This window comes from Patagioenas fasciata, chromosome 1 (assembly GCF_037038585.1).
Source record: "Patagioenas fasciata isolate bPatFas1 chromosome 1, bPatFas1.hap1, whole genome shotgun sequence".
Taxonomy (NCBI): Eukaryota; Metazoa; Chordata; class Aves; order Columbiformes; family Columbidae; genus Patagioenas; species Patagioenas fasciata.
In genome coordinates, this window is record NC_092520.1 from 101,225,269 (window position 1) to 101,253,007 (window position 27,739).

The 27,739-nt window shown below is 35.2% G+C and overlaps 1 protein-coding gene across 3 annotated transcripts in view; it reads left to right on the plus strand.

Annotated features, from left to right (window-relative positions):
* The window catches only part of CFAP47 (cilia and flagella associated protein 47), a 298,916-nt gene that overhangs the window by 132,025 nt on the left and 139,152 nt on the right, over positions 1 to 27,739 (plus strand). For all 3 annotated transcript variants that reach the window (XM_065848704.2, XM_071812057.1, XM_071812059.1), the window contains exons 45-48: positions 4,562 to 4,739; positions 12,910 to 13,106; positions 17,026 to 17,169; positions 18,342 to 18,515. In XM_065848704.2, coding sequence (XP_065704776.1) covers positions 4,562 to 4,739; positions 12,910 to 13,106; positions 17,026 to 17,169; positions 18,342 to 18,515 — 693 coding nt within the window. The remainder of the gene's footprint in view (positions 1 to 4,561; positions 4,740 to 12,909; positions 13,107 to 17,025; positions 17,170 to 18,341; positions 18,516 to 27,739) is intronic.

Below are 27,739 nucleotides of genomic sequence, written 5' to 3' on the forward strand. Positions count from 1 at the left end.
CTAGGTATACTAGGATCTAATACGAGTTCTAGAATTACTTGTATCAAAGAGGAGTGGAGGAAAATTAGATTAGTTATAAAATACATAATGATGGATATTAATATTGAATAAGTTATCATGTCATAAATAAACTGATACAGAGGAAGAAGTGCTCTGCTCGAGAAAAACATAGAATCATTTCGGTTGGAAAAAACTCTGACGATGAAGTCCCACCATTAATCTAACACTGTCAAGTCCAATTCTAAACCGTCCTGAGTTGGAAGGGACCCACAAGGATCATCAAGTCCAGCTCCTGTCCCTGCACAGGACAACCCCACAGTTCACACCACGTGTCTGAGGGCTTGTCCAGTCTCTTCTTGAACATTGTCAGGCTTGGGCTGTGACACCTCCCTGGGGAGCCTGTTCCAGTGCTCCACCACCCTCTGGGGGAAGAACCCTGTCTATACATCTTTTAAACACCTCCAGGGATGGTGACTCCACCACTTCCCTGGGCAGCCTGTTCCAACACCCGACAACCCTTTCTGTGAAGAATTTTTTCCTAATATCCAATCTAAACCTTCCCTGGTTCCAACTGAGGTCATTTTCTCTCATCCTATCACTTGTTACTTGGGAGAAGAGACCAACACACTCTATGCTACAACCTCCTTTCAGGTAGTTGTAGAGAGCGATAGGGTCTCCCCTCAGCCTCCTTTTCTCCAGAATGGATGGACAGAGTGGAAAATGCCTTTATTTTATTACTACTTGGTCCATTTTTTGCCTGTAAAATTAAAGAATAAGTAAATAAAAATTGCATGTTTTTGATCCCTATTAAACTGTACAGTTTAATTGTGTTTACCTAAATCACATAGAAAAGAGTAGTAAAACTAGGCTATATTTTTTGAGTCAAACTGGAAATTCATATTCAGTAACTTGTGCTGTGTGTTTTTACTCGACCCATCTATACACATGGATAAAAGCCTTAGATATTTTTATATTGTGTTTTTACTGCTGCTTTTATTTACTGTAATCAACAAAGATATATTTTGATTGTCTTTAATAATTAGAGTTACTAAAAACATACGGAATTTTCATCTCTTTCCCATAAAAGTTATTGTGCTTATCAGAACCTATTTATCCTGATGGTGTTACTACTGGGCTAGTATTAGATAATGTGCAGTCAGAGTACAGAAGTGTCAGTCAGCAAGTCCGAGGAGCTTGGAAGTGGGCATTCAATGAAAAGGAGCAGGAGTATTAACTAAATCTTTATTTCTATCTTTTACTCTATAAATTGGATTAAAATCACCTTGTTAAATAGTTATGCTAGAAATAGAATTTTAAAAGTTTATTTTACAGTCTTGGGCGCTGAAGGACTTACTGGCAACTAGGCTAGGTAAGCTGCCATTCTCCCTCTGTTTTCACAGAAATAGCTTCTATGCCAATAGAATAAAAAAAAAATTGTGATTTTTTTTTTTTTTTTTGTGTGCTTAAACTTCGGTATAACAAAAAAAAAAACCAACAAGTTTTAAACAAACTAGCATAAAACTTAATAAAACAGTATAGACAAGTTCAATAATTAAAAGACAGGAAGCAAGGATGCTACAGCAAAAGGAATCCAGACCTCAATAGTTAAAGGAAAATGGGAGATTGAAATCAGTAGTCTTATGCTGTTTAATTCTATTAGTATCTACCCTATAAATATATAAAAGAAATAAAACCCCAGAAACTGAATAATAACCTGGTTGCATGCCCATTTCTGACTGTGTTGTTTTTTTTTTTTTTTAATTGTTTTTAATGAAAAATGTTAGGAAAGTTCTGAATTTTATTTTTAAGTATACAATTGTGTTAATTTCTTACCTCCTGAGTATATAATTATTTTCATTCTTCCTAAAAGATTTTTAGGTAGTAGTAAAGGTAATACAGGATAGAACTCTCTGCCACTGTTAAGGTTGAGACTGGCATTATTGTGAACAATTGCAAATTGCCTTTGTTAATTATGAAGAAGAAAAAGGCGTAGGTGGAAAATTTAGATGAACATAGCTAACGAGGGAAGAAAAAAGGGTATCTAGAAAAAGAGGAGAGAGAATGTGGAAGAAGAATATGTTTAGATTGAAGCTGATGACGGTGTTATATAGAGAGAAGTGAATGAAAGAAAGGAGGAAATATCAGAATAACTAGAATTCATTCAGTTTGGTATGTGAGGGGAAGGATGTTGCAGTCAGTGAAGTGGAACACAAAATAACATGCCTCAGTTTTCTTTTTTTTCTAGAATCTACCTGAAGTGTCAGAGATGCTAGTAATCTACTTGTATAATTAGACATTATGATAGGAAAGGAAGAGCAGTCCTGTTCTACGAGAATCCCAGAACTAAAGCCCGCACTTCTTACTGTGTCCAGATGTGTCCTCGTAGTTAAGCTATGAAAAGCAGTTACTCAGGCTTCATTTTGCTTCCATTCAAATGCATGGCTTATCTAAGAGTGGGCACCAGATCTCTCTATCCTCAGCCATATTCCAGCTGTTAGGACATTGTGCACTTTCTTGCTATGCTGCTGTCCATGTGACTAAGCAATGCTGAGTATTTTTATCTTAGTACATGATGGTGGTGGTGATGAGTTTTAGTTTAGATCAATGGAAAATGAGCAGAGAACTTCCGCACTCGAACCAATAGCTTCTGCTGCTTGGCTGATGTGACAGAATCTCATCCTACATCTGTCCTACTCCGATCTTCAAAGTTTGTGCTCTTTGTAGTCCCCTAGGATTCAAGAAGGATTTTGTGATCTTGCATGTGATTATGGAAAAGAAAGTTGTAAACACAGTTTGAACAATTAGCTTTCTTTTTTTTTTTTTTATTTCAGGTGTGTTTGTTTTTGAGAAAGAATTACAGTGTCCTTGAAGAGAGATGATACTGTAATTGAAAAGTTACCTTATATACATTTTATGGGAATGAACTTTTCACAAAAGGATCTGTGGTCCCATTTCAACTTGTTGAAATTGTAACTGGGACTAATGTCTTTTATATTACATCGCTTACCTTTTGATACGGGATTAAGGGAGATGGCAAACATGATTGATCACAGGGATTCTGAGAGACTGAGATCTTCAAATTCTTTTATTCATGAGGAACAGTTAAAGAAGTTAATTCCTGGAAGGAGGAAATGAGGCTAAATTAGGATTTGGAAAACAGTAATATACAAGAAAAGAGTAAGTTGCCTCAGCAGTTTGTAGTAGAACCTACTGTCCTTTGCACACAGAAAGTGCAGATGGTGAATTTAAGAAAATATATTGGAAAATGAGTCTTTGAAAAATGTCAGGTTTAATTCTGATGCCTTATATACCTTCCAATCCTTCTTTGAAAAATTGTTCTAAAAATGAAATTAATCCTGTGAATTGAATGCAAATACAGTTCTTAACTGATAATAACACTTCCAGACTTGCAATATCATGAACCATTATGTTGATGAAGTACCTGTTGGAATCTGACTTACTGTAGCACAACATCCTTAGACCTGCAATTGATAACGAGCGTTAAAAAATATTAAATTCCATTTAACACTCACTGCCTTGAAAAATACTAAAAAGAAGGAAACCAGCTGCAACATTTATCTGAATTGTGTTGGACATTTTCTCTTTTATTGGAAACGTTACCCTTTGAGGCAACAGGGTTTAGTCTTATGTGTGTTTGCAGGATTTTGTTTTTCCCTTTTCAAAAAGATCTAGTCTCTCATTAAATACATTTTCATCCTTTACTCTTGGACCATGTACCAGGAAATATTTGAAATGTTCATAGACTATGTAATACTAACCAGCTTTTTTCCTAACATATCTTTTAAAATTATGTAGCATGAACAAAGATCTTAAAATAAAGTACTTGCATGATTTTTTTTATATCATGAGGTATCTCTTAAAGATAATTCTAATTTAAATATGTTCAGTGCTTCACCAAAGGTCATCTTACAATTATTTTGTCAATTAAGACTTCCCAAAACCTTTAAGTCATGTTGGATATTATTTCAATGTTGGAAAATAACCTGATTGCCAAAATCAGGTGTAGATATGAATTAATATTTGAATAAGCAGAAGGTTAAAGTCAAATTTAAACTGGTAAATATACATGTGATTCTTTTGGTTTGTAAATTCCAATTGCAAGTGAGAATGAGATATCTTTTTTTCCCATTGGAAAGTCTTCTGTCATTTCAGTTTTATCAGAGAGAAATTGGACTTGCTAACAATGTAGCAAATCAATTATTAACACATATAGATTTTATTTATTTATTTATTGTGTGTGAGAGAGTGTATGATCAGTGAACTTCTAGTCTTGCCTGATAGAAATTAATAAATAGTGAGTTCAGGTTCTCAACTCACAAAATTCATTTTTCCTAAATGAACGTTTCAGATGTATAATGTATAAAAAATTAAACAAGACAGTTTTTATTCAGAAGAATCTCTCAACAATTTCTATTTAACTTGTCTAATTACCATTTCAGTTTTAGAATTGCACCCTTAAGCCTGTATAATTTTACATTTCTTAATCTGAAATTATTATGAGATGATTGCTTATATGTGTACATTATTTCTTCACTTGCAGAGACATGCACTCCTGAGACCTCGTAAATTCCACCCAGAAGTGAAGCATGTGGATTACAGTGTAGAAATAAGCATGCGAGAATTCTTTAAGGTTCCTGAGAAGTTGTCTATTCCTGTGTTGGCATCAAGCAGAGTTAATTTGAATGTTCCATCAAAAGACCTTTCACTGCAGAAAACAGGTAAGAATAGTCTTAAATATGATGAATTTGTGAGTGTTCTTCCCCAGCCCCCCGACATTGTGCAGTTTTGAATTTTTCCTGAACAGTTTCAGAAAACAATCTTTGCATTCTACAAGTGATCAAATCCTCAACCTTGTTTTTGTCATCACTACCCAAGTTCTATCTTATTAGCTCAAAACAGTACTTTCCGCTTGACCTTGGTTTTCTCAAAGGCACACAGCCACAGGAGACTTGCTCTAGAAATTAATTTGGTTACTTTATATGACAGATCCTGAATTTGAACTCATTTCACACTTCCACTTCTCATCCAGTGCTGATCTGTGCTCAGATTGTGCCATTTATACCACTTATCTTTTCTTGTTTGCCTCTTGTCAATTAGCCAGAGGCAGGAGCTAACTAATTGTATGTTATTTTGTCCCTGTCCCTCATCTGTGAAAAGTTTTGCATCAGTCTTCAGCTTTGGTCAGTCTCTGTTGCCTCTAATTTTTCTAGTATCTGAAATTTTATACTGAAATACTAATTGCTCTCTTTGTTTTGTTTGCTCTTTGTTTTGTTTGCTCTTTGTTTGATCCCTCCCTCCTTTGTTAGTTTTGATATTTTTTGTTGTTGTTGTGGTTTTGTTGTTTTGTTTTTGTTTTAATGCTTTATTTAAATTGATAAAGGACTCTAGGTTGCATTTCTTTAAAAGAACTTGAGCAGCTGAGGGAACTGGGGGTGTTTAATCTGGAGAAAAGTAGGCTGAGGGGAGACCTCATCATTCTTTACAACTACCTGAAAGGAAGTTGGTCTCTTCTCCCAAGTAACAAGCAATAAGACAAGAGGAAACAACCTCAAGTTGCAACAGGAAAGGTTCAGATTGGATATTAGGAAAAAATTCTTCATGGAAAGGGTTGTCAGGCATTGTAACAGGCTTCCCAGGGAAGTGGTTGAGAGGTGTTTAAAAGGTGTGTAGATGTGGTGCTTTGGGACGTTATTTAGGAGTGGACTTGGCCGTGCTAGGTTAACAGTTGGACTCGATGATCTTCAGAGTCTTTTCCAACCTAAACAATTCTTTGATAAAATTTGTGTTTATATTTACCTGCTAGAGTATCTGTGTGTGTTTATATCACAGGTAATGTTCCACAGGTATCCGATAATAATACAAATAATTTTTTATTTTGCTACTTAAAATGTACTTTGTAGTTTTTTTGGTAAAATTAGCAAAGACCACTAATGCAAAAAATTCATAGATTTGTTTCATCACTTCTTTTCTTCTTCTGCATGTTTCTGTGGTTCAGTTCTCCCATTGTCATCCATGGTGTATGTTTTTATACTTGTTGTATCCCTTCCAGTATTTGTTTTTTTCTGGAAGAAAAATGAGGAATTTCTTGATTATTTCTGACAAGCCTTTTGTTACAGATTGATTACAGTATCTGTGCTGTAGTACATTCTAGGCTGTCACTGGGCATGTTTTTAAGAAGATGACTATTGTTATTGCAGTATTAAAAGCAAGACTAGACTGATGACTAACTACAGGGCTAGCAGTCAGTAGAAGTTGTAGAATAGATGTAACACAAGTTGGAGGCTGAACTGTTTCTTGAATAACACAGTATTTAAATTCTGGTTAAAATGCTTTTGTTATCAAGTTAAAAAAAAATCCTGTGTTTGTAATAATTGATGTAGAGACAAAATAAAAAAGATCATAATGGATTTTTTGAGTGGTTTAGAGAGATTCTTTGGATTGCACTGTATGAGAGGGGAATACCAGCTGTGAGAGAGCAAAATCTGCACACAAAATCTTCTAAGGACATAATTAAACCTTCATCATAATCTCAGAACAAAGGTTGTTATCTGACCAGATGATAGATCACAGTTGCCTAGCAACTCCTCAAATTATTTTTAAAGTTGAAATGTGCATTAACAAATCTGAAAATTTTGGAATATTAGTTGATAAAATGTAGCGAAGAAACTACATTATAATAAGGAAGTTGTTATTATTCTGTTAGATCATGCTGCTTCTTTATCCATTAAAGGAAATTATAGAAGTATCAGAGAGAGGGAAGTAAGCAGTGGAAATCAGAAACTAAATCATGCTGTGGTGAACACAATATTTTTTTTTCCTTTTTTTTTTTTCCTTTTTTTTTTTTTTCTTTCTAGGACACTTAAATAGTTATATAAGGGAGTAGACTTGTCAAGATGATGCAGAGGACTAAATGGGGGTTTGGTAGTGAATTCAGAGGGGTAGTGATCTAAAGATCAACTGAAAATGGAAGCTGAGATAGACAGTTGACAGCATGAACACAAAGATGTGTTCAGTACAGAGACAGTCCAGGCTGATTCAGTGTATTTGTCGTGCTAATGAGGAAACACAGGAATATTTACAGGCACTTAGAAAATCTAATACTGTGGTGAAAGTCCCCAGGCAGTGTTCCTGTGGATAGAGGGAAAACATTGATCTCATCTGAAAATTTTGTTAACTTCATTATCTAAAGATGAATCAGTATTTTAGCTACAGTGGTAGCTTTCCTTAGGGTGGGAGTAACTGCTTCTCTGATAGAATGCTTAGATTTATGAAGAAAAAAAAAAGTGCAAACAAGCTAACTAAAATCAGAAAATCCTGGATCAGAATTTTTTAGACTGCAGTAGCAGGAAAAGTGTCCAGCCAATATAGTAACAACTCTGCCAACAGGGAATTAGAAGATAAAAATCAATGCTACTCAATATATATTTTTTTTTTTTGTAAAATAGATCTTGTTAAATAACCTTATTACATTTTTGGCAGTATAACAGATCTAATAGATAAAAAGAATACAATATGTTTACTTCCAATGTGACATCTTGATCAAAATCCAAACCATATACTTATATGGAACTAAAATAATACATAGGCCATATTGGAAAACTGTAGCAAATTTTGTTATTCATTCATTGCTGGAGAGTCATCAGAAAGTGAGCCCTCAGGAACTGGTACTTGTTGGACAATGTTAACTACTTTTCATCAATAATTTAGATGATTATATAAAGTCTTTATTGAGTTAGGAAACATCTAGGTTTTATGAAGGAATAGGAAGTTGGAATTGCTACATAGTTATAAACTATGTGTTTTAGTGCAACCAAACATGTAGTAGTATATGTGGGAACAGAGTCTGCATACTAAACCAGGTAAACAGTTAGATACTGCTTTTAGACATAAGTTTTAGAGAGAAGCTTTGGCTTTGTTGTGATTTTAGATAAAGAGACTTTGAATTATTACTCTACTGTGTTTTTCTCATAGAATCTTAAAATCGAATCATAGAACAGCTTAGGTTGGAAGAGACCTTCAAAGGTCATCTAGTCCAATTTCCCTGCAATGAGCAGGGGATGTTTCAGTTTTCAGTGTAATTCTTTATAACTTGTCTAATCCTTTTCAGTAGAGGCTACGCACTGGATGACTTCAGAAAGCACTTTAGCTTTACTGTATTTCTGAAGTTGTATCAAGCAAACTTTTTACTTGGTGACATTACAGTTGACATAGTGACTGTATAGACTGCTTGTTTCTAAAGCTTTTATGAGTGTTCTTCAGAAATACTAAGGGATAATGTGTATTAAACAACCATCCACTAAGAAACTCCTTGTTCTACTTTATCGTAGTGACACAAAGCTCTTCACTGGCTGCTGAATATCATACATGAACATGGCTGCTGAGTATTCATAACAAGACATTGAAAAAAAGTCTCTGCCATTTTAATTTTTAAATAAATTAAGGAAAACCTGTTTTCATTCCTTTTTTTTTTTTTTTTTTTTTTTTTTCCCAGTAGATCTTCCTTTTCTGATTGATCAAGTGTATTTGACTGTTTGGTGAGATATCCACAATATACTGTATTTAAGTGGGAATAAAGAACCAATAAACAGTAGTGTTTTTTTTTTTTTCAGAAACTCTTCTACAAATCTGTTGTATTCACATAAAGTGAAAGAAAAATCCACAAATAAACATACACAGTGATAGCAAAAACATATCAACACTTAGTAAAGAATGTAGAAGAATGGTTGCCTTTTCCAGAATTCTGAGTAGAGTGGTATTCTAGTTCAGATGAGCTCATTTGAAAACCTGATGTTTCACCAAAAGTCAGAAGAGTCTGGGCTCTTCAGTATAGTTAGTTATTTAACGTTCTAGGTGTTCATACCTGCAAATTCAGTCTTCAGGTTAATTTAATCAGCTATTAGTGACACATGCACAGTGTCAGAGGCTTAGATAAATTCACTGTGAAATTTAGCTTTGAGCTTCTAAATAGACAGAACCATCACTGCTGAATAAAAGCAGATAAAATGTGCAAGTAGTTGACTAACCACTCTAGGCCTGCCTTCAGAAATAATGCCAACAGATCGTGATATGGAAGAATAGCATTTTATTCTTGTTCTTTCCCTCCTCCCACAATTTGTAACAGGGATAAACAGAGACTACTGAGTGCTATTATTACTAAATTCTAGACTACGTTTTTTCTTACATTTTAATGTCAAAAAACCTGTCCTTTTCTTTGAAAAGTACTGTTTGTTGGCTAATGCAGTTAGAGGTTTAACTTCAGATGAGGAGGAATATCTAAAACGAGTTGTAAGATGGACTTCGTTAATCCCTGGTGGTAATCAGGTTGTCTTTTGCAATAAGTAAATGGGAGACAAGATGCCAGGCAGTTGCCAGAGAACATGACCAACACCTATGTACTGTGATTTAATTTTCCAAGAATGTGTGATGATATTACATACCAAAAGTTTTGCTTTTGCAAATATCCCTGTTTTGACAACTGTCTCACAACTCAACCCAATTCAGATCTTGAGATTCAGGATCAAGCAAATGTTTCACATATTTGTCTAACACAAATCTATAAAGCAGAACTGTTTGCCTATTTCATGTGAGGTAGCTCCCCACCAAACAATAAATACACTGTCTAGGAGAGGAAACTGTACCAAACCCCTATATTGTTCTGCCCAACTTTTCACTGTTGGAAAAATGCTGTCTGTCTCATTCATAGATGCTGGCTGTGCTTCCTGTTACACAGAAATAACATAAATGCTGCTCATTGATTACTGTTACTATTTTTGTCTTAGAAATTGTTAGGCCAGTAGTGACTCCCTGTATTATTTTCATTAAATCTTCGGATTAATTCTGAGACTAATCTTTGCTGAATATCTTATAAAACTGAGAAAGAAGAAAATATGCTAAGGTGAGAAGATTTTAAGCCCAGTTCACTTTATGGTATTTAAAATTATCATGAAAAAAACATTTTGGAGAATAAAAATAACCTTCACTTGTAATCCACAGGCAAGTGATTTCTGTAATTGTTTGGATTTGGAGATCTTGTCTCACTTCAGAAACAATGTCTTATTGCACGAAATACTTACCATGTTAAATAAACATCACCAATTCACTTGCTTTCCTTTTCATTGATTGTAGTTTATCTTAGAATTTCAATTATTCAACTGACCTTTTTTCAATATAATTTTAATGCATAGAAACAAATATTTCAACAAAAATAATGCCAGAATAATATTATAAATATGAAACAATATGGGTAGAAAGACTCTTTTTGGTTTTCTTTTTAATATATTCTATAGAAGGCATTTCTATTTGAAAGTATGCATTTAAGAAATGGGTCCAACTCGATGAAAGATGTCCCTAGTTACTAGTAATTACAATTTTCATTTAGTGCAAGAAAGTGAAGCTCCTGCAGAAATATTTTGGGATTTCTAAGACACTGTATGATCTTTTTTCAAGTACATGTTGTGAACATCTACTTGATCTTGAAATGCAAGTATTTAGAATGTGTACTTTAAAATTTAATTAAATGCTTTGTTTCAACATCCTGAAATAATTCTTGTAGACAGAGAAAATTAAGGACTTTTCTAATGAACTGAAGAATACAAAGGACAGTTTCACTCTTTTCATAACTAACAATCTCAGGTCACCTTTGCAGAAGATAGCCAATGGGGATAATAACTTGGTGACAAAACAGGAAAAAAAGCAATAATTCAGAAATTACAAGGCCATTAATCTTGTCTTTAAAAGAGAACAAACTAATTTATTTCAGAGAGGGTTAAACCTGAGGTGCAATTTATAATCTTTTTGATAGCCTGGTAATGTCAAAAGTTTAATAATATCATTCTGTATGATTTGTCTGTTGAACTTGAGCTATTTTTGTGAAAAATCTGAAATAGTGATGACATAAAGCAACAAGAAAGCTCCAATTTGCTGTTCGTTTACTGAGAAGTGAGAACTGCCTACATGAGGAACACCACTTTGTGAAATAGAATGAGCAGCATCGCAAATGAAGATTGATTGCACTTTCAAAATTCAGTAGTTATCGTTGAAGATATTAGAATAGTTCAAGTCCAGTTGTCATACATATCATCAGAAAATAAGACAAATTAAGGAAGAAGAAGGGAAATTCCGAAAGAATTTGCCAGGTGTTCCCCCTCAGGGAGATGCAATTTGTTTGGAGATCTATCTGTAAGGTTCTGTTGTGTCATCACATTGTCCCTGACCTTCCTCACTATTCTCTTCAACTTAAGGTGTTGGTTTCTAACCTTGGAAAACAGTGAACAGAACAGTCAGTGTTGCATAAAAAACTACAGTGAAGTTTTTACAGCTGCAGTCTTCATATAGTTTTTCAGGTTTCCTAGAGACTCTTGGGAGTGTTGGAGTGGTGAACTCTTTTTATGGCCAGTCTCTGAAGTTCCTCACATGCCTTCCCTTCTCCTTTGACAAGTGTCCTACAGGGGCTAGTGAGGGGCTTAAAATACCATGAAAGAGTCTGATCCTTTCTGTAAGGAAGACCAGAGGAGTCTTTGCAGCAGAAGTGTTAGACCTAGCTGTGTCCAGATATGTACAGCATTTCACAGAATCACAGAATGTTAGGGATTAGAAGGGACCTCAAAAGATCATCTAGTCCAATCCCCCTGCCAGAGCAGGAACACCTAGATGAGGTTACACAGGAATGTGTCCAGGTGGGTTTTCAATGTCTCCAGACAAGGAGACTCCACAACCTCCCTGGGCAGCCTGTTCCAGTGTTCTGTCACCCTCACTGAGAAGAAGTTTCTTCTCATGTTTAAGTATAACCTCCTGTGTTCCAGTTTGTACCCATTGCCCGTTGTCTTATCGTTGGTTGTCACCGAGAAGAGCATGGCTCCATCCTCATGACGCTCACCCTTCACATATTTATAAACATTAATGAGGTCACCCCTCAGTCTCCTCCAAGCTAAAGAGCCCCAGCTCCCTCAGCCTTTCCTCAAAAGGGAGATGTTCCACTCCCTTAATCATCTTTGTTGCCCTATGCTGGACTCTCTCCAGCAGTTCCCTGTCCTTCTTGAACTGAGGGGCCAGAACTGGACACAATATTCCAGATGTGGTCTCACCAGGGCAGAGTATAGTGGGAGGAGAACCTCTCTTGACTTACTAACCACCCCCCTTCTAATACATGTCAGGATGCCATTGGCCTTCTTGGCCACAAGGGCACAGTGCTGGCTCATGGTCATCCTGCTATCTGCCAGGACCAACAGGTCCCTTTTCCCTACACTGCTCTCTTAGAGGTCAAATTTGTCCTTAAGGACATCTTCCTTACTCTAGAGATTACTGTTGGGAGTTATTCCTACCTGCTGTGGATTTGGAAAATGGGACTTGTTGTGATTTTGCTCCACTTTGCACACCCCTAGTATTTTTGGAGACTCAGACTTTCAATCCAAAATTGTGCATAGGAAAAGTCTAATGAATAGCTCTCATGAGAACTACTATAGTCAAGAGAAATCCATCATTGTGGGGCTACTGTTAGCCAAATATACTATATTGTTGTTGATATCTCTCACGGTAAGTGTTGATAGAAGTATAACAACTACTCTACTTTTTTGATATTTACAGAAATGTGTATACATTAATATTTTCTAATACATTTAATAGACCTTTTAGAATAATTATCTTTGTGTGCTACTAAAAACAATAGAAAATATTGTTTAGATGCTAAAATATACCTTTTCTTAGAAAAATAAAAAATTGTCTATGCTTATACGGTAACAGTCCTAAGATGCTATTGTTTGTTTAAAATTGTTGCATGTACTACTGGGGAGAGTCTCCTAGAGTTTATTGGAATTCTTTCTAGATTCTGCATGTGAATTCAATGCTTATGAAAAGCTTTACAACATTGCAATTTCTTTGTTTTATTTTTAGATAGAAGTGATGCAGTTGAGCTTCCTATAAAATTCATTCCTCAAAATGCTGGTTGCTACCATTGTTGGATTCTTCTAAAATCCTCCTGTGATGTTCGTGTCTATGAGATTGAATGTGTAGTGAATACAAACCATGCTGAAGCAGAGCTTGAATTTGTAACTCCAGCTTACCAGCCAGTCATTCAGGATATTCCAATAGTAAGTTCACTTTACTACTAGAAACTAATCTAAGATTCAGGATTTTGAAAAACTTGACTCCAGATCAATTCTATTGAATTGTATGGTTGTAAAATGCACAAATGCATGTAAATACTAAATTGAGTATTATTATTCAAGTCCATATTGGACATAATATAACCTGTTAGGAAATACAGTTTCTGGTAGTTCTTAAAGTAAATTATGAGTTGGTGGGTTTATTTCTGATGTTTCACTTCTGTCCTGATAATAGTTAATCTGTTATTTAATAATGTTGTCACACTGAAAGTGAAAAAGGAGTTGTTTAGTCTAGGAAATAAATGTATTGTTTCTCAAAAAAAAAAAAAAAAAGGAGATACTTGAGGAATAAATAGAAGAATTGCATACAATCTTTGAAATAGGGCAAGCATAGGCAGTATATCACATATAGTTTCATCATATAGATTTTGTATATGAAATCTTTGAGAAGTGAGACGAGGGAGCAAATATCCCTCAGAAAATTATTGCTCAAAATTTAGAGACTTTTTTTGATTTAAAAGAGAAAAAAAAAAGAAAATACGATAGGGAAGGAGGTTAAGCTGAGAGAGAAATGATAAAGATTCTTTAAAAGATAAAACAGTAAAATATTTCTAGAGATTTGAACTGTGGTTTGGCCTGTGTACTTGATGTAACCTTTTGATATTGGAGCCACTGAAGAATACTAGTGTGTTAATTTATAGAAAAATCACTATGAGATTTTGTAGACAAGAGCGAGGGCAGACACGGAGACTTGATGTCCAAGGAAAGAGAGGAAAGACCATACTGTGGATGTTCTGTGAAAGTAGATGAGGAACTATTTAATTAAGAAAGAAAAATAAAAAGTTTTGTCTTTTCTTACACATAAATTTTAAGAAATCTGTATATTCTTTATGAAACTTTGATTTATTGAGTGTTACATTAACTGAAAAACATCTGTTACGCAACACAGAAAGGTAAGGTTTTTGCACCTCATTGAAACAGGGAATTTTGAAACAGATTGACACAATTTTTTTTTCGTTTGTCTGTTTGTTTTGTTTGTTTTTGTTTGTTTTTTTGTTTTTGTTCACTTCTGAGTGTTCCTTAGTTTATGCTTTTAAATTTCATGCAGAAACCATACTTTTAAGTCCTGCTTGTTTTCCTAGCAAGGAAATAGAAAGCACCACAATTGGAGCGTATACTCTGTGTGTCTGTATTTGTGAGAGTGGGAATGTTTATGTCTGTTAGTCTTTCTCTTTCTATGGAATGCATGCACACGATCACAAAGTCTGCTCAAAATATTATGCCTAAATTTGCAAAATTAAATGTGGATGAATAAACAAATATAAAAATGTGAAGTTGTTCCTCTCCTTTTAAATCTTAAACTGAATTTATGCTTGCATGTTATTTTTTTTACTTTCATGTTCAGTGTAAGAAGCATATGCTAATCTGTTAAGAAGTTAGATACTTTACTTTTGTATATATGCTCATCCTGTCTGGAGCTTCTGCATCTGTCAGAAATTTTTGCACACTTTATGTTGTCAGTTAGCAGTTATATTTGTCATTGAAATTAGTGAACTCTGAAATACTCTATAGAGGAAGACATACTCACAAAGAGTGAAACTAAGGTGTGGCGTTGTTCAATCTGCTAAACTTAGTTTCTTGAACCTAATATTTAGTGTTCAAAGCATTTTTTACAGGCTGTGTGGAACACTTTATAAATGGAGCAAAGAATATGGTCAAGTGATTTACTGAGAGCCGCACAGTAAATCAGTGACAGAACCAGAACAAGAATCCACCTGAATCTGAAATCTGTGATTGTTTAGTTTTTTAAATGGGAGTTAAGGCTGAACATTTGAAGTTTCCATAATTCTCATAAGCTTCAAATTAATGCAGTTGTTCCATCATTCACTTTAAGCCTCTCTAGTGAAAGAGGTACAGGTCATATACATGCAACCTAATTATGCACCTTGGATTTGCTCACCTATCATCCTGTGAAAAGATTCTGACTCCTTTAGCATTGATTGTGTTTCTTTTTGACTTAACAGGCTTCAGATAAGATTTTGTATTAAGCAGAGATCTTATGAGAATTAGACTATTGAGTAATTAAAACTGTTAATGCACAAGTTCAAGGAAGTAGAATTTAACAAGAATTTTATTTTAATTTTCAAGTGTTTGTGGTTGACCTTAATATCTTTCTTCAGAAGATATTTTTAGACAAATTCATGCTGTATTAGAAAGATTTGTTACAGAAGAATTTCAAAGTGACCATGTTTGTCAACTAAATTTCTCAAGCTGACAAGTTTTTGTGTTCAAGATTAAGTAGAAATTCTTATTGGTGTAATCATCACTAGTGTGGATGAAAGGCAGCATCTGATACCACTAGCACCAGAAAACATTGAACATGAAACAATTTATGCCCCAAATTTTGACTGTCCTTCTCTTTTCCTTACCAAAGAACAATCATGGTGATATTTTTCCTCTATCCAACTTTTAAAACAGTAGATTAGCAAAAGGTGATACCTGCCAGTTTTAAAACTGATCAAGCTGTTTTCCAAAAGGATCAAGTTGTTCCTGGTGTTGTGGAGAAAAAAAGTATGAGAACAAAAATAATCTTTTGATGCCTTTTTTCCTCTTTCAGTTTATCTTCAACCTGAAGATACCAGTCAAATACCAGTTAATTACATTTTTTTTTTTTTCTTCCCTGTTTTCTGCCAGAGATGATGTAACTCTTGTTATTACAGAATTGGAGACCACAGTTGCAGAAGTATTTTGAAAAACTGAGACACTGTGCAAACAGATCTCAACATTCCAAACCGGCATTTGTGCTCACCTTCTAGGAAATTTACCTCTTAACAACTAAGAATTAAATATTCATCATACATATTAATTAAACCTTAGTTTTATGATATTGAAGGTCTCATGCCATGCCACGGGGTTAGCTCTGATGACCACAGGTGGTGATTCTTAGTCTCTGATCTCAAGAGAGCTGAGCTTGAGAGACTTTCAAAGAAGGAAGCGAGGATTGAAGTATAATCTCTATTCCCTGAAATCCATTGTTTATCTCTGACATTTATATACAGTTTTCCATGGATGAAGACCATTATTGGTCAAAGGAATACTTCTGCTTTTCATAAATCAGATCAGTCTTCTCTGGTTTTGACAAGGCAGGTCTTTGTTCTCGAATGCCGGTTTATTTTCTTTTTTTTGAATGGATATTAATCTTTTTGCAGACTGGAGGCTTGGTCATCTAGTTCCTTCAAATAATAGGAGGCTGGATAGCATTATTTTATTTTTACTATTTTTATACAGCCCACAAACATGCATTACGAAAGCTCCCTTTCTACTATAACCATGCACTCTTGTGATACCTCTGGATGCAAGACAAGCTTGTCATAATAGCCTTTCATACTACTAAGGACAGGCATTCTTTAAAATAGATTAGTCTCCTGAAAGATCAGTTTCTGAGAACACAGGACTGTAATTACTCCTTTGGAGATGAAGTCCTTAATTTGTAAGCAAGACTGATCCTGTAATACAGTCAGTAGCCAAATTAGACAGTATATGCTAGTGTACTACATCAGCACTTCAAAGAGGCACACTAAGATTTTCTACAGATGGGAAAGGGACAGAATTTTGGGAAGCACAGTAAAGATGCTGGTACATATTGTTCTAATGAGTATTCCTGCTGACAGTATTGCTGCTGATAGTGTGGGTACCAGTACCTCTGGCTGCCAGGAATAAGGGATTTATTATTAGTTTAATTAATTTTTGAAATATGCTTTACTCTCCCCAAAGGTACTCTGGGCCAGTACTTTGGGAAAGTGGATACTGTGCTCTGGTTTGATGCTAACTGCAAGTAAAAGCCACAATGCAGGTTAAGAGCTTTCAATGCATAATCCAATTTGCATCTTTACTTTGATTCCAGAATAACATGTCCAACCAGGAGTGGAAACTTGAAGCAATTTTGGAAGGACATGGTTTTTATGGCCCTCCTCTAATAAATGTAGGCCTAGGTGGTACAGCTCTGTATCCTCTCATGTTCAAGCCTGTCGCTGAGTGCATAACACAGGTAAGAGGAAAATTAGTTTCAGTATGTGAAAAGCGTGTATCTGTCAATAAAATTTGAAACAGTGTTATAATTATGAAAATGCTTAATCACTTACTAACATTAAGTACCTGCTTGAGAGTCAGAAATTGAAAGATTGCCTACTAGCTGAATTAAAAAACAGAAGAACTAATTTGCAAAGCTGAAGATTAGTTGTGATAGATTTCCTCACCACCCATTATTATCTCTTCCTTTTTTTGGTCTTCTACAAACCCTCAATTTTAATGAAATGACCAGTTACTCTGTAGAGATTCTGAACTTGGATCATAAAAATGTACATTGTGCTAGTCTGAATTTAAAGACATATATTAAATTGTACTTTATTACCTAAGTGCTAAAGTAGTAACATTGGGTATTTCTCATTGCATGCAGACATCACAAATGAATTTAGGTGATGGGTACTTTGTTTCATAAAATAATTTCTGTTACAAGTTAAGACATTACTTAGAAGCTGCTTTTTCTGTCAGAGTATTCACTATCTTGAATGCTAAAATGAAGTGCAGAGCAAAGGCTATGATGCCTTTAGCAAGATGCAGTATACATATTTTTGAGTGTATACTAGCTGAGAATTTTTGACTGCAGTTTGTTATTCAAATATGTGAATTGCCTAAGACACACACACAAAATGTTCTGTCAAACATTAGTGACCCTTCTACATGCATTAACAACAAAATATAATGTAGTTTAGAATCTAGTATTATAGAATTATCAAAAGACAAAAGTCCTGAATCCTTTGACTACAAAAAAAATTAAGTACATTTTTCTTGAAGGACAGATGGAAATGATTGAGCTAAATTATATTTTATATGAAGACTAAGGATGCATGAGAACATATTTTCTTGGGTATTTGTTTTCCAGGAGGAAACTGAGGAGTATAAAATCTAGAATATGAAGATTTTATATAGTTGAATTTCATAATTTAGAAAAAGTAAAAATAAAAGCTTTTATTTCTTTTGTATTTTTCTTTGTTTAACAGCAGAATTTACTTTAGAACTAGAAATGTGAATAGGAACACCTTCTTCTGAGCAAGCTTTGTTGCCTGGATATAAGATTAATAGACTAAAGGAGTTGGTTTGGCAGCCAAAGGGACTTCTACACTGCTGAAACTTTTTTTTTTTCTTCTTCCTTTGTCACAGGGAAAGCTTATTCTGCGAAATGGTGCAACTGGCACTGAAACCATCTTCATCCTTAAGGGAATAGGGAAGAAACCTCTGGCACAGGCTCACATTGTGATAGATTGCCAAGTGGCAAAGATCACTCGAAAAATTTTGTGGGTGCCCAATTATACCAATAACAAGCTAACATACAAGGTAAATTTTTGCCAAAATGTGAAAACTGTTCTTCTATCCAAGGGCCTACAAATGATGTATTACAGTAGCAAATATTATAGTAGTTACAGATAGTCTATTAAAATTCATGTATCTGTGAGAAATTATATCCAACTATAGATTATAGTATGTGGATGTATTTGTAGTCAGAAAATCTGTGAGATAGTGTATGATTTTACTGTATGTCCCATGGAAAAAGATTTCTTAGTTTTTTAGTCTGGTTCCTAAGGGGACAACACTTCTACAGCTGCACTCTGTTAATCTTCCCTTCCTCCTCCACGGGTTTGAAACCAGTGACCAATTCCATTAATTTTGAAATCACAGAAGAGGCTTCAGAATTACATGGTTCCTAAAATCTTCATAAATATTGGAATATTACAGGAAAATGACAAAAATTATTATCCTTCTAAGGGAAAGATTGCAGCATGAGCTCACTATATGTCTGTTCCTAATGGCACAATGGCCTGGCCAGTCAGTGCTTCCTTTTTTGGAACAAATTATAGCAGTTAGTGTCTTTTGCCCAGCCGTTGTTCCAGGGATGTTGGAGGAAGCTGGGAATACTTTGTACGTCTTTCTGCTGTTGGGAAAGCATATTCAGAGGAAATAATAAACTGGAGCTGTTGAAGGACAGTGGGTCACTGAGAAAATGGAGTAGAGAGTGCTGAGGTAGTTGATATGAATTCTTAGAAAACACAGTCTTGTTAGATTCCATGTTCAATAAGATATTTTACTATTCAATATAATACTTATTATTTTTCACTGTTTAAATTAAATAAATATTTTCCTATTTAAAAGCACTGTTGTATGACTGTAACTGCATGATTTTACTACCATTTATCTTGTCCCCATGTTTAATTTGAAAGTGAGAAAAGTATTTCAATAGTATTCCTCACCTTCCGTATCCATGTGTAGGACTCCATGTCATATGCCAGCAGAGGCAGACTGGACAAAAAAAGGCAAAAAAGATGACTTCTGCTTTTGTTCTTAGCTGTGGAGAAGCTTCCTGAACAAGAACATCCTGGATTTTGCTCAACAAAAGCTGTCTTTGTGATTTGTTATGGCATTTAAATCTGGAGTAGATAGCACCTAGATACTATGGCTTGATACCATTTGCTAGGAGGGCTTAAGCCTCCTCTAAAACTTGTCAGCATATGTAAATATGTATTTTCAAACTGGTTTGAGTGCCTTTTTTTTTTCTTTTGTTGTTGTTGGGGTGAAGGAGGGAAAAGGAGAGAATGTAGATTCTAGAGATGAAATCTCACTAGTTGTCTAGTATGGACTTGTGGAATGAGTGACCTTTTGATCTCAGCTTTGGTACCAGTAGCACCAAACACAGCTTTACTCAAAATGACAGGTATCGGTAGAGTGGCCTCACCTTATTTTGTAAAGAGAAATCAGTATGCTTCTCTTGGTTTGATGGGAATTCATGGAAATGTGAAATCCTTCCTTAACTCTTGCTAGTCTCTGGTTTTTCAGTCTTACAGGAGGATTTACACTTAGTAAACTTCAAATATCACAAAAAGGTCCAGCTTCATGTTTTTATTTTTTGACTCATTGCTAAACTTGCCAAACAAAGTAGGAAATATATTTTTTGGGGCATCGCTAGGTTTGACATTATTCTTTTCAACAATCTTAGCTTTTTAGATGTGATGCATTTACATTTCTAATACATTTGTACTTTTATCTCTGGAAGAAGTGAACATTTCTGAAGGCAGACAACACAACAGTTTGCTCTGCTTTCCCATTTTGTGTGAACTCAGTGCCAATGAAAGTGAAAGACACTGAAATATCAAACTTCAAAATGAATACATTAAAATAATTCATTGTATATATATATATATATATTTTTTTTTTCCCCAGAAACTTTGCCTTAAATGGATTTATGAAAGTTATAACTACTCTAGAGTGAACTGAATCTGATTGAACTTTGATCTCCTTAAGGGTGTTCTCTGGGTATTGATCTGTTTTTTGGGTGTTGTTTTTTCTTCCGCTTGGTTATTTTTCTGGATATTTTTGTTTTGGTTTTGTTTGTTTATGTCTTTTTTTTTTTTCTTTTCCTTTGTGAAGTACCACTTCACATTCCAACCATGTGTGCTCTTTTTGCTCTGGGGGTTTTGGGAGAGAAATAGTAAGGCCAGCTATTTCATGCTTGTATACATGTAATAAATTAGTTGGTGTGAATAATGTATTTTCTCTATGCTAGGATTTTACCCAGAAGCTGTTGCGGAACAGTTGTTGAAGCAAGGTAGGCTGGAATTGTTGGAAAAGGCAATTACAAAAACGACCAATGTCTGAAAACTCTATCTTCAACAAAGCAAACAATATTAATCACTTCCATCACTCTCCAGCAGATGTCATGTAGTGTCTTTTGCTGTTGTAGTGAGTGAAGATAATTTGCTCGCTTTTAATTCCAACAGGGTTAGTCTGTAAATTAGGATTTAACCAGGAAATCCAGAACATGATCACCAATATCTATAGTTTTCAGGAGGAAGGGGAAAACCTCCTCTAAGAGGGAACTATGACCAGCAACCTTGTTAGAAATGCAAAATAAACTTAATTTACTCAGAAGTGTATAGCACAAAGGGCAAGAAGGAAAATAATTTTGTTGTTGTTGTTTCTCATTTAATGCTGCCTGATTACTGTAATTTCTGGATAGTCTGTTGTGAAGCTGAACACAACAGACTGTGATTTGGTCTTTGTCATTGTTTCCCTTGGGGGCTATTGCTGACAACCCAGTAACTCCTCCTCCATTTTAATCCAGCATCTTTGAAATTTTACCATATTGTCCTTTAGCTAAGTTGCTGATCAGGCAGAGGAAGTCTTGTCAGCTTTGGTGGAGACAGAACAAAAGTAATAGTTTTAGAAATGTTTTTGGTGGGGTCTTTTGTAATTTTGTAGGCTGGTGAATATTTTTATTATTTAGTTGTTTGATTGATTTACCCTGTACATCCTCCATTGATGGAATGTATGCACTATACAAGGTAACTTCTCAGACATAAATTGTGACATACATGATATATTTAAAAACATAGGTATTTCATTTGCTGAAGTAATAAATCTCAGATTTATTACTTATTTATTTTTAACATCAAGAATAGTATAAAATGTGCCAGGACCTGACAAACAATTATTTACAGAAATTTCCATAAAAAAATAACTGCACAATGAATACTTAGCAATAAGTAATTTAGCTGAATTAATACTTGGGTGATTTTGCCTTTGAGATATAAATTTAGCTTCACTATTCCACTTTAATAACTGAATATATTAAACTATAAACTTAATAAAACCCTATTGCATTAAAAAATTAATTACATTGTATATATGATACCCTGTTTGTATATATCTAATAGCTTCAGCCAAAATAAGATACTACTGAAAAAGTGACTATTGAAAATGAAAGTTAAGTCTAGGAGGAGGAAGGGGGAAATATATATATATATATATTTTTTTTTTTTAATATATATATATATATGTTTTTTTTTTTTTTTTTTTTTTTTTTCTCCCCCACTAAGAAAGGCCTCTTTCCTCTGAAAAATGCTTTTCCTGTTTTGAACATATATAGAGTGCTCAGGTCTGGAGCAGCCATAATTTTTGTACATGTGATTTGCTTGTCTGTGCAACCACTAATATCTATAAAGAGAGTCAGGAAGGGAAGAAGTGCCTTTGGAATTCAGTGGAGGTCATGAGCTTGACTCAATCAGTTTGCCTTTAAAAATGCTAAGCAAGACACTTTCAGGGCCCACAAAATTTTCCATGATTAAAAAGACAATTTCCATAAATTCCCTTGAAAAATGTGAATGTTTTTATCAACTGTTTTCTCCTGATTTATGTGTGAACCTTAGGGAAATATTGCTACTATGCTCTTCATGGCTGGTTCTAGGGGATATTACAACAATAGTATTTCTTGTGATTAACTCACTCCTGGGTCTGAAAAAATGTCACAACAGAATTCATAATGAATTTGTGCACATATAGCGTCAGCCAGAAAGCACATCCTTCTCTGATGCTGAATTAATATAAGGTTACTGACTGCAATGTAAGTGGATTTTAGTGGCTGTAAAATTAGATTCAAATCATCCTACAAGAGCAGCGAGTGTAAAATAGTTCAGTCAGTCAGTCTCATGACAAAACTTTTTATACAATTTTCTTATGATTTTTATATTAAACTCTGTCTGCTGGATATAAATAATTGTCTAGTGTGTTGATGGTTGCTTCTAATGACACCTTTGATAGTAACTTTAGCTATAAAGGTGCCTAATTCTTTCAAGACCTGGTTTTGCAGTGAAAATATAAAACTGTGTAACTGTTTTCCTCATTGCTGTTCAAAATAGATGTCATTAAAGTAAAATCTCCAGAGGAATCTCAAGGCTCTGCTAAATTACGTTTCAGGTATTAGGTTATACAAACTGCTAGTGATTTTCAGAAGCATTATAGAATAAATACATAATCAAAAACTATTAAATCCCGTGTTCTTCAATGCATTTCTCTATCCTCTATATATCCAGTTCAGATCTTTAAAATGCCAATGAAAGAATGACAGCAAGTTTGTGTATTTGCAACAAACGTCTCAAAATAATAAAATTATATACTGTAAACCTTTACTGAGGGGCTTCCTTGTTCAGGCTAATTCTTCTTTGGTAATGTATGTGAGATTTCCTAAGAATAAATTCCATGCAACCCTAGTAAGCTGATTGCTGAAGGTCCTATACCCTCATCAAGTCTGTATTCTTTAACCACGGGTAAATCTGTGTATTCCATAATCCTTCTAGTTTTATCTGGTCTTCCAAGTTCAGTCATTTTGGCTTCCACATTGCCTACCAGAACTTCTGTAACAGGCTTCACTACAGAAAATGCATTCTTCATAGAAATAATGAATGGCACAAAGGCCTTGTGGATTGCTAGTTACGAAATTGTTTGATCAAGTAAGGGTCTATTAAGGTCTTAGGTCTGATTTGTTTGAGGGGAGACGTTAGTGGTCTTGACAGGTGGCCTGGCTGGGTTATGAATCTGGATTATGCAGCACTCTTTATTATGTAGAACTCTGGATCGCAGCTGAACAGGCAGGAGTTGTTTGGGGAATACACTCAGTGAAATGCAAAGATGTTTTATTTCAGTGTTGTAACATACTGGTGGGAAAATAAATGTGACTGCAAGAACTAAATTAATTCCTGATAACTCAGAAACTTGCAAGGTATGCACTGAAAGCAGGATGAGGGAAAGTAATGGAGGCTTCTTTTGAAACATCTGTTGTTCTTGACAATATTGAAAAAAATCTGGTTCTCAGGTTGATCAGTGGCTCTCACAGACCCAGTTCTGGCCTGGTGTCAAGGAGCGTTTACTTCTTAATAAGTAAAGCCTGTCAATATTGTAAAACAGACCTGCAAAACTATTTTCAAATTGAAACATTGAACATATTAATACCTAACTTCATTATACGAAGAAATAGGGGAATGTAAGTAAATTTGATCAAGTTCTGTACAACCATTACCACTTTGGCTTCAAGTGTCAACTGACACTTCTGAAGTTACCTTTATTTTGTTATTCTGCTCTGGAAAAAAATATTTGTTTACTATAATTTTTAAAACTGGCTTTCCATTCCTGTTCATCTTAGATAGACGTATTACAGTTCTGTAGAATGAGTTCTCAAATCCGTGACTGATAAATTAGTTTAAAATTGCAACATTCTTTAAATCTGCTCAATTTATACTTTCTGGCTGTGTGTCGATAATGACTTGAGGTATAAGACAACGCAGAATACCTTCATTTAAAAGTTAAATCCTTGGAGATGGATTGACTTGAGCAAATTTTCTGCAGGGTCACAATGATAAATTTAATAATAATTTACATTTTGCTTTCATGGTTGTATTCTACAATTCTTATTTTCTGAGTGATAGTGAAAGGATGTAGGATGTTTTATGGGTTTGGGGAAATTTGTGGTTACTGAAAGCCAGTGTTTCTTCACTGAATTAATTGTAGTGGTTACATGGTAAATATTACAGCAACTTGAACAGATTTGCTGTTTCTTAGTTATGTCACACATTGTTTTTCTAACAAAACCCATGCAAATAAAACATCTATTTTTTTTTTATTAGTGTTTTTTTTTTTTTTTTTTTTTTTTAAATGAGAGTATTACCAAAGTATTTTTTAGTCGGCAACACAGTTTTACATTGCTAAACAAGAGAATTAATTCTATTTGCTTGTGAAGTCTTAAGAAGTAGTGAAAGACAATTTATTTTAATAATCTATTGAACACTGTTTTTCTTGTATTTTCTTAATTAAACTGCATGGTGAGCAGCATGAAAAATGCTACTGAGTTTAATGACTGCAGTAGCAAAGGTAAGAGGAGACTGAGACTCAGTTATGTACAATTTTTAACATGGATTTGTAATGCCAGAAAAAAGATGAAGTGACTGTTTCTTGGGTGCACTTTAGATCCCTTCTCTAATATTTGTTATGGTCATTATCTGATCTCAAAAGGTTTTAGAATGCACATACATCAACATTTTTGATAAGGGGGATCACATCTGTAATAGTGTAAGAATCCTTTCTGTTGCTGTCTGAGCAACTACTCTCGCATTTCCAGCCATCTAAGAGAGTTCAGCAGTACATAGGATGTGCATGTGGGTGAGGGCAATAGAATACATCTTCTTATGAGAACTTGAGGAAGAGTTTGCTAAATAGGATTGCAGAAGGCAGACTGAAAAGAAAAATCTATTTCGAATTTTAAAATTCTGGGATTGGGCTGTGCAGAAAATTATTGGCATACAGATTTATGTAGTAGTGTGATTATAACTGGATTAGTAGAAACTTTGTTAAACCAAAGCATTAGCAGGAAGACTGAATTTTAGACACAATGGGGGAAGAAAAACTATCAGATGGAAAAATAACATTTTTTTAAAGTCCAATTGCTGTTAAGATTTGGTGGGAACAATGGAAAACCCATGGAAAGAAAGGAGAATTAAAGGTTCATAAAGAGCATGGTCCAGGTTGTGCTAGCACTTGAACAAAGGAATATATCAACATAAATACCTCAGAGAGGACAACCATTATAGGTAATGATTGACTGTAATGGAAGACAAGTTGATAATAGATTTGATGTTGTTGTTGTTTGTTTGTTTGCTTTTGTTTTGGTTTATTTTTTTCATAAAGTACAAACAGAATTTATTTACTAAAAAAAAAGGGTAACTTTGGAGAGGAAGAAAATGATACATGCATCTAATGCTTTTACTGTTGCAAAAGAGGTCTTTGTAGGGGTCACTGTTGGGTCCAGTCCTGTTTAACATCTTTATTGATGATTTAGATGAGGGGATTGAGACCATCATCAGCAAATTTGCTGATGACACCAAGGTGGGAGGGAGTGTCGACCTGCTGGAAGGCAGGAGGGCTCTGCAGAGGGATCTGGATAGACTGGAAAAATGGGCTGATTCCAATGGAATGAAATTCAATAAGGCCAAGTGCTGGGTGCTGCGCTTTGGCCACAACAACCCCCTGCAGCGCTACAAGCTGGGCGCAGAGTGGCTGGAGAGCAGTCAGGCAGAAAGGGACCTGGGGGTACTAATTGACAGGAAGCTCAATATGAGCCAACAGTGTGCCCAGGTGGCCAAGAAGGCCAATGGTATCCGGTCCTGTATCAAAAATAGCGTGGTCAGCAGGACAAGGGAAGTGATCCTTCCCCTGTACTCTGCATTGGTGAGGCCATACCTGGAGTATTGTGTTCAGTTCTGAGCCCCTCAGTTCAGGAAAGACATTGAGGTGCTGGAGCGGGTCCAGAGAAGAGCAACACGACTGGTGAAGGGACTTGAACATAAGACCTATGGGGAGAGGCTGAGGCAGCTGGGGTTGTTTAGTCTGGAGAAGAGGAGGCTTAGAGGTGACCTCACCATTCTCTGTAACTACCTGAAGGGAAGTTATAGCCAGGTGGGGATTGATGTCTGCTCCCAGGCAGTTAGCAATAGGACAAGGGGGTATGGGCTTTAACTCTGTCAGGGGAAATTTAGGCTGGATATTAGAAAGAAATTATTTACAGAGAGAGTGGTCAGGCACTGGAATGGCCTGCCCAGGGAGGTGGTGGACTCGCAGTCCCTGGAGGTTTTTAAACTGAGATTGGACATGGCACTTAGTGCCATGATCTAGTAAACGGACTAGAGTTGGACCAAGGGTTGGACTTGATGATCTCTGAGGTCTTTTCCAACCCAGTAGATTCTGTGTAATTCTGTGATTCTGTAATCCAAATTTCTGCTTGAATGCTTGAGAGACTAGCTGTTGTCATTAATGAAATGGATAAATGAGCTGGAAGAAAAATCAAGCCTTTCTGACTTGCTTTGTGATTTCATTCAAAATTCACTTAAACAACACAATTTTATTATTTAATACAAAAAGAAATTACTGAATGCTACAGCACTACATGATATCCTGAAAATATTTCTTAAAAGCACTCCATGCCTCAGTGGAAAATCATCACCTTTAGTCAGATACCCACTGCAGAAATTGCTGTATCAATTTAAAATACTCTAGCTCAGCAGCAGTTTGCTCTACCCAGTGGCAGAGGTAGCAGAATAGAGGGTTTGAGCAGGACCATTCATGCAGTCCAGCTACTGGGGTTCTGCACCACAGCACAGTGACTATAAGCAGGTAGTCATCAGTTGTGGCTGGCAATGGCTCAAGCTTGGATGTCTCTTCCATAGGGTCTGTCTGTAGCAAACTTATCCAAGCGACAAAGAAATAAGATGCAATTAAAAAATACTCTCAGCTTGTAGACCTGCAATCAGCTTTATCGTTTATAAAATCTAAAATTCAGCGTATGAAAATTGTATTTTTTTTTCCCATTGGTCTAATAGTTAATACATGTGCCACTGCATACATGTTAGTCACAAATTATGGCCTCTCAAAAAACATGGTTTAATATCACTTGAGGTATATCAATTGATGTTAAAACAACACTTCAGATTTTGTTTTGCTCAGTTTAGTTAGGTGGACCATGACTGTTAAATCTCGTTAGACTTCTAAAGAAAACATATGTAAAATATTGAGGGCCTGACTGTGCAATCCTACACATATGTAAGTGGTTCTATGATCTAAGCGAGATACTATTACTCACGTTGAGCAGTGACTTCAAAATTTATGCTTGATATGATCTGTACACACCAGCACTACTCTTAGAGTATGGATTCTTTTCACGTGTGTAAAGGGTAGGACTTACTGAT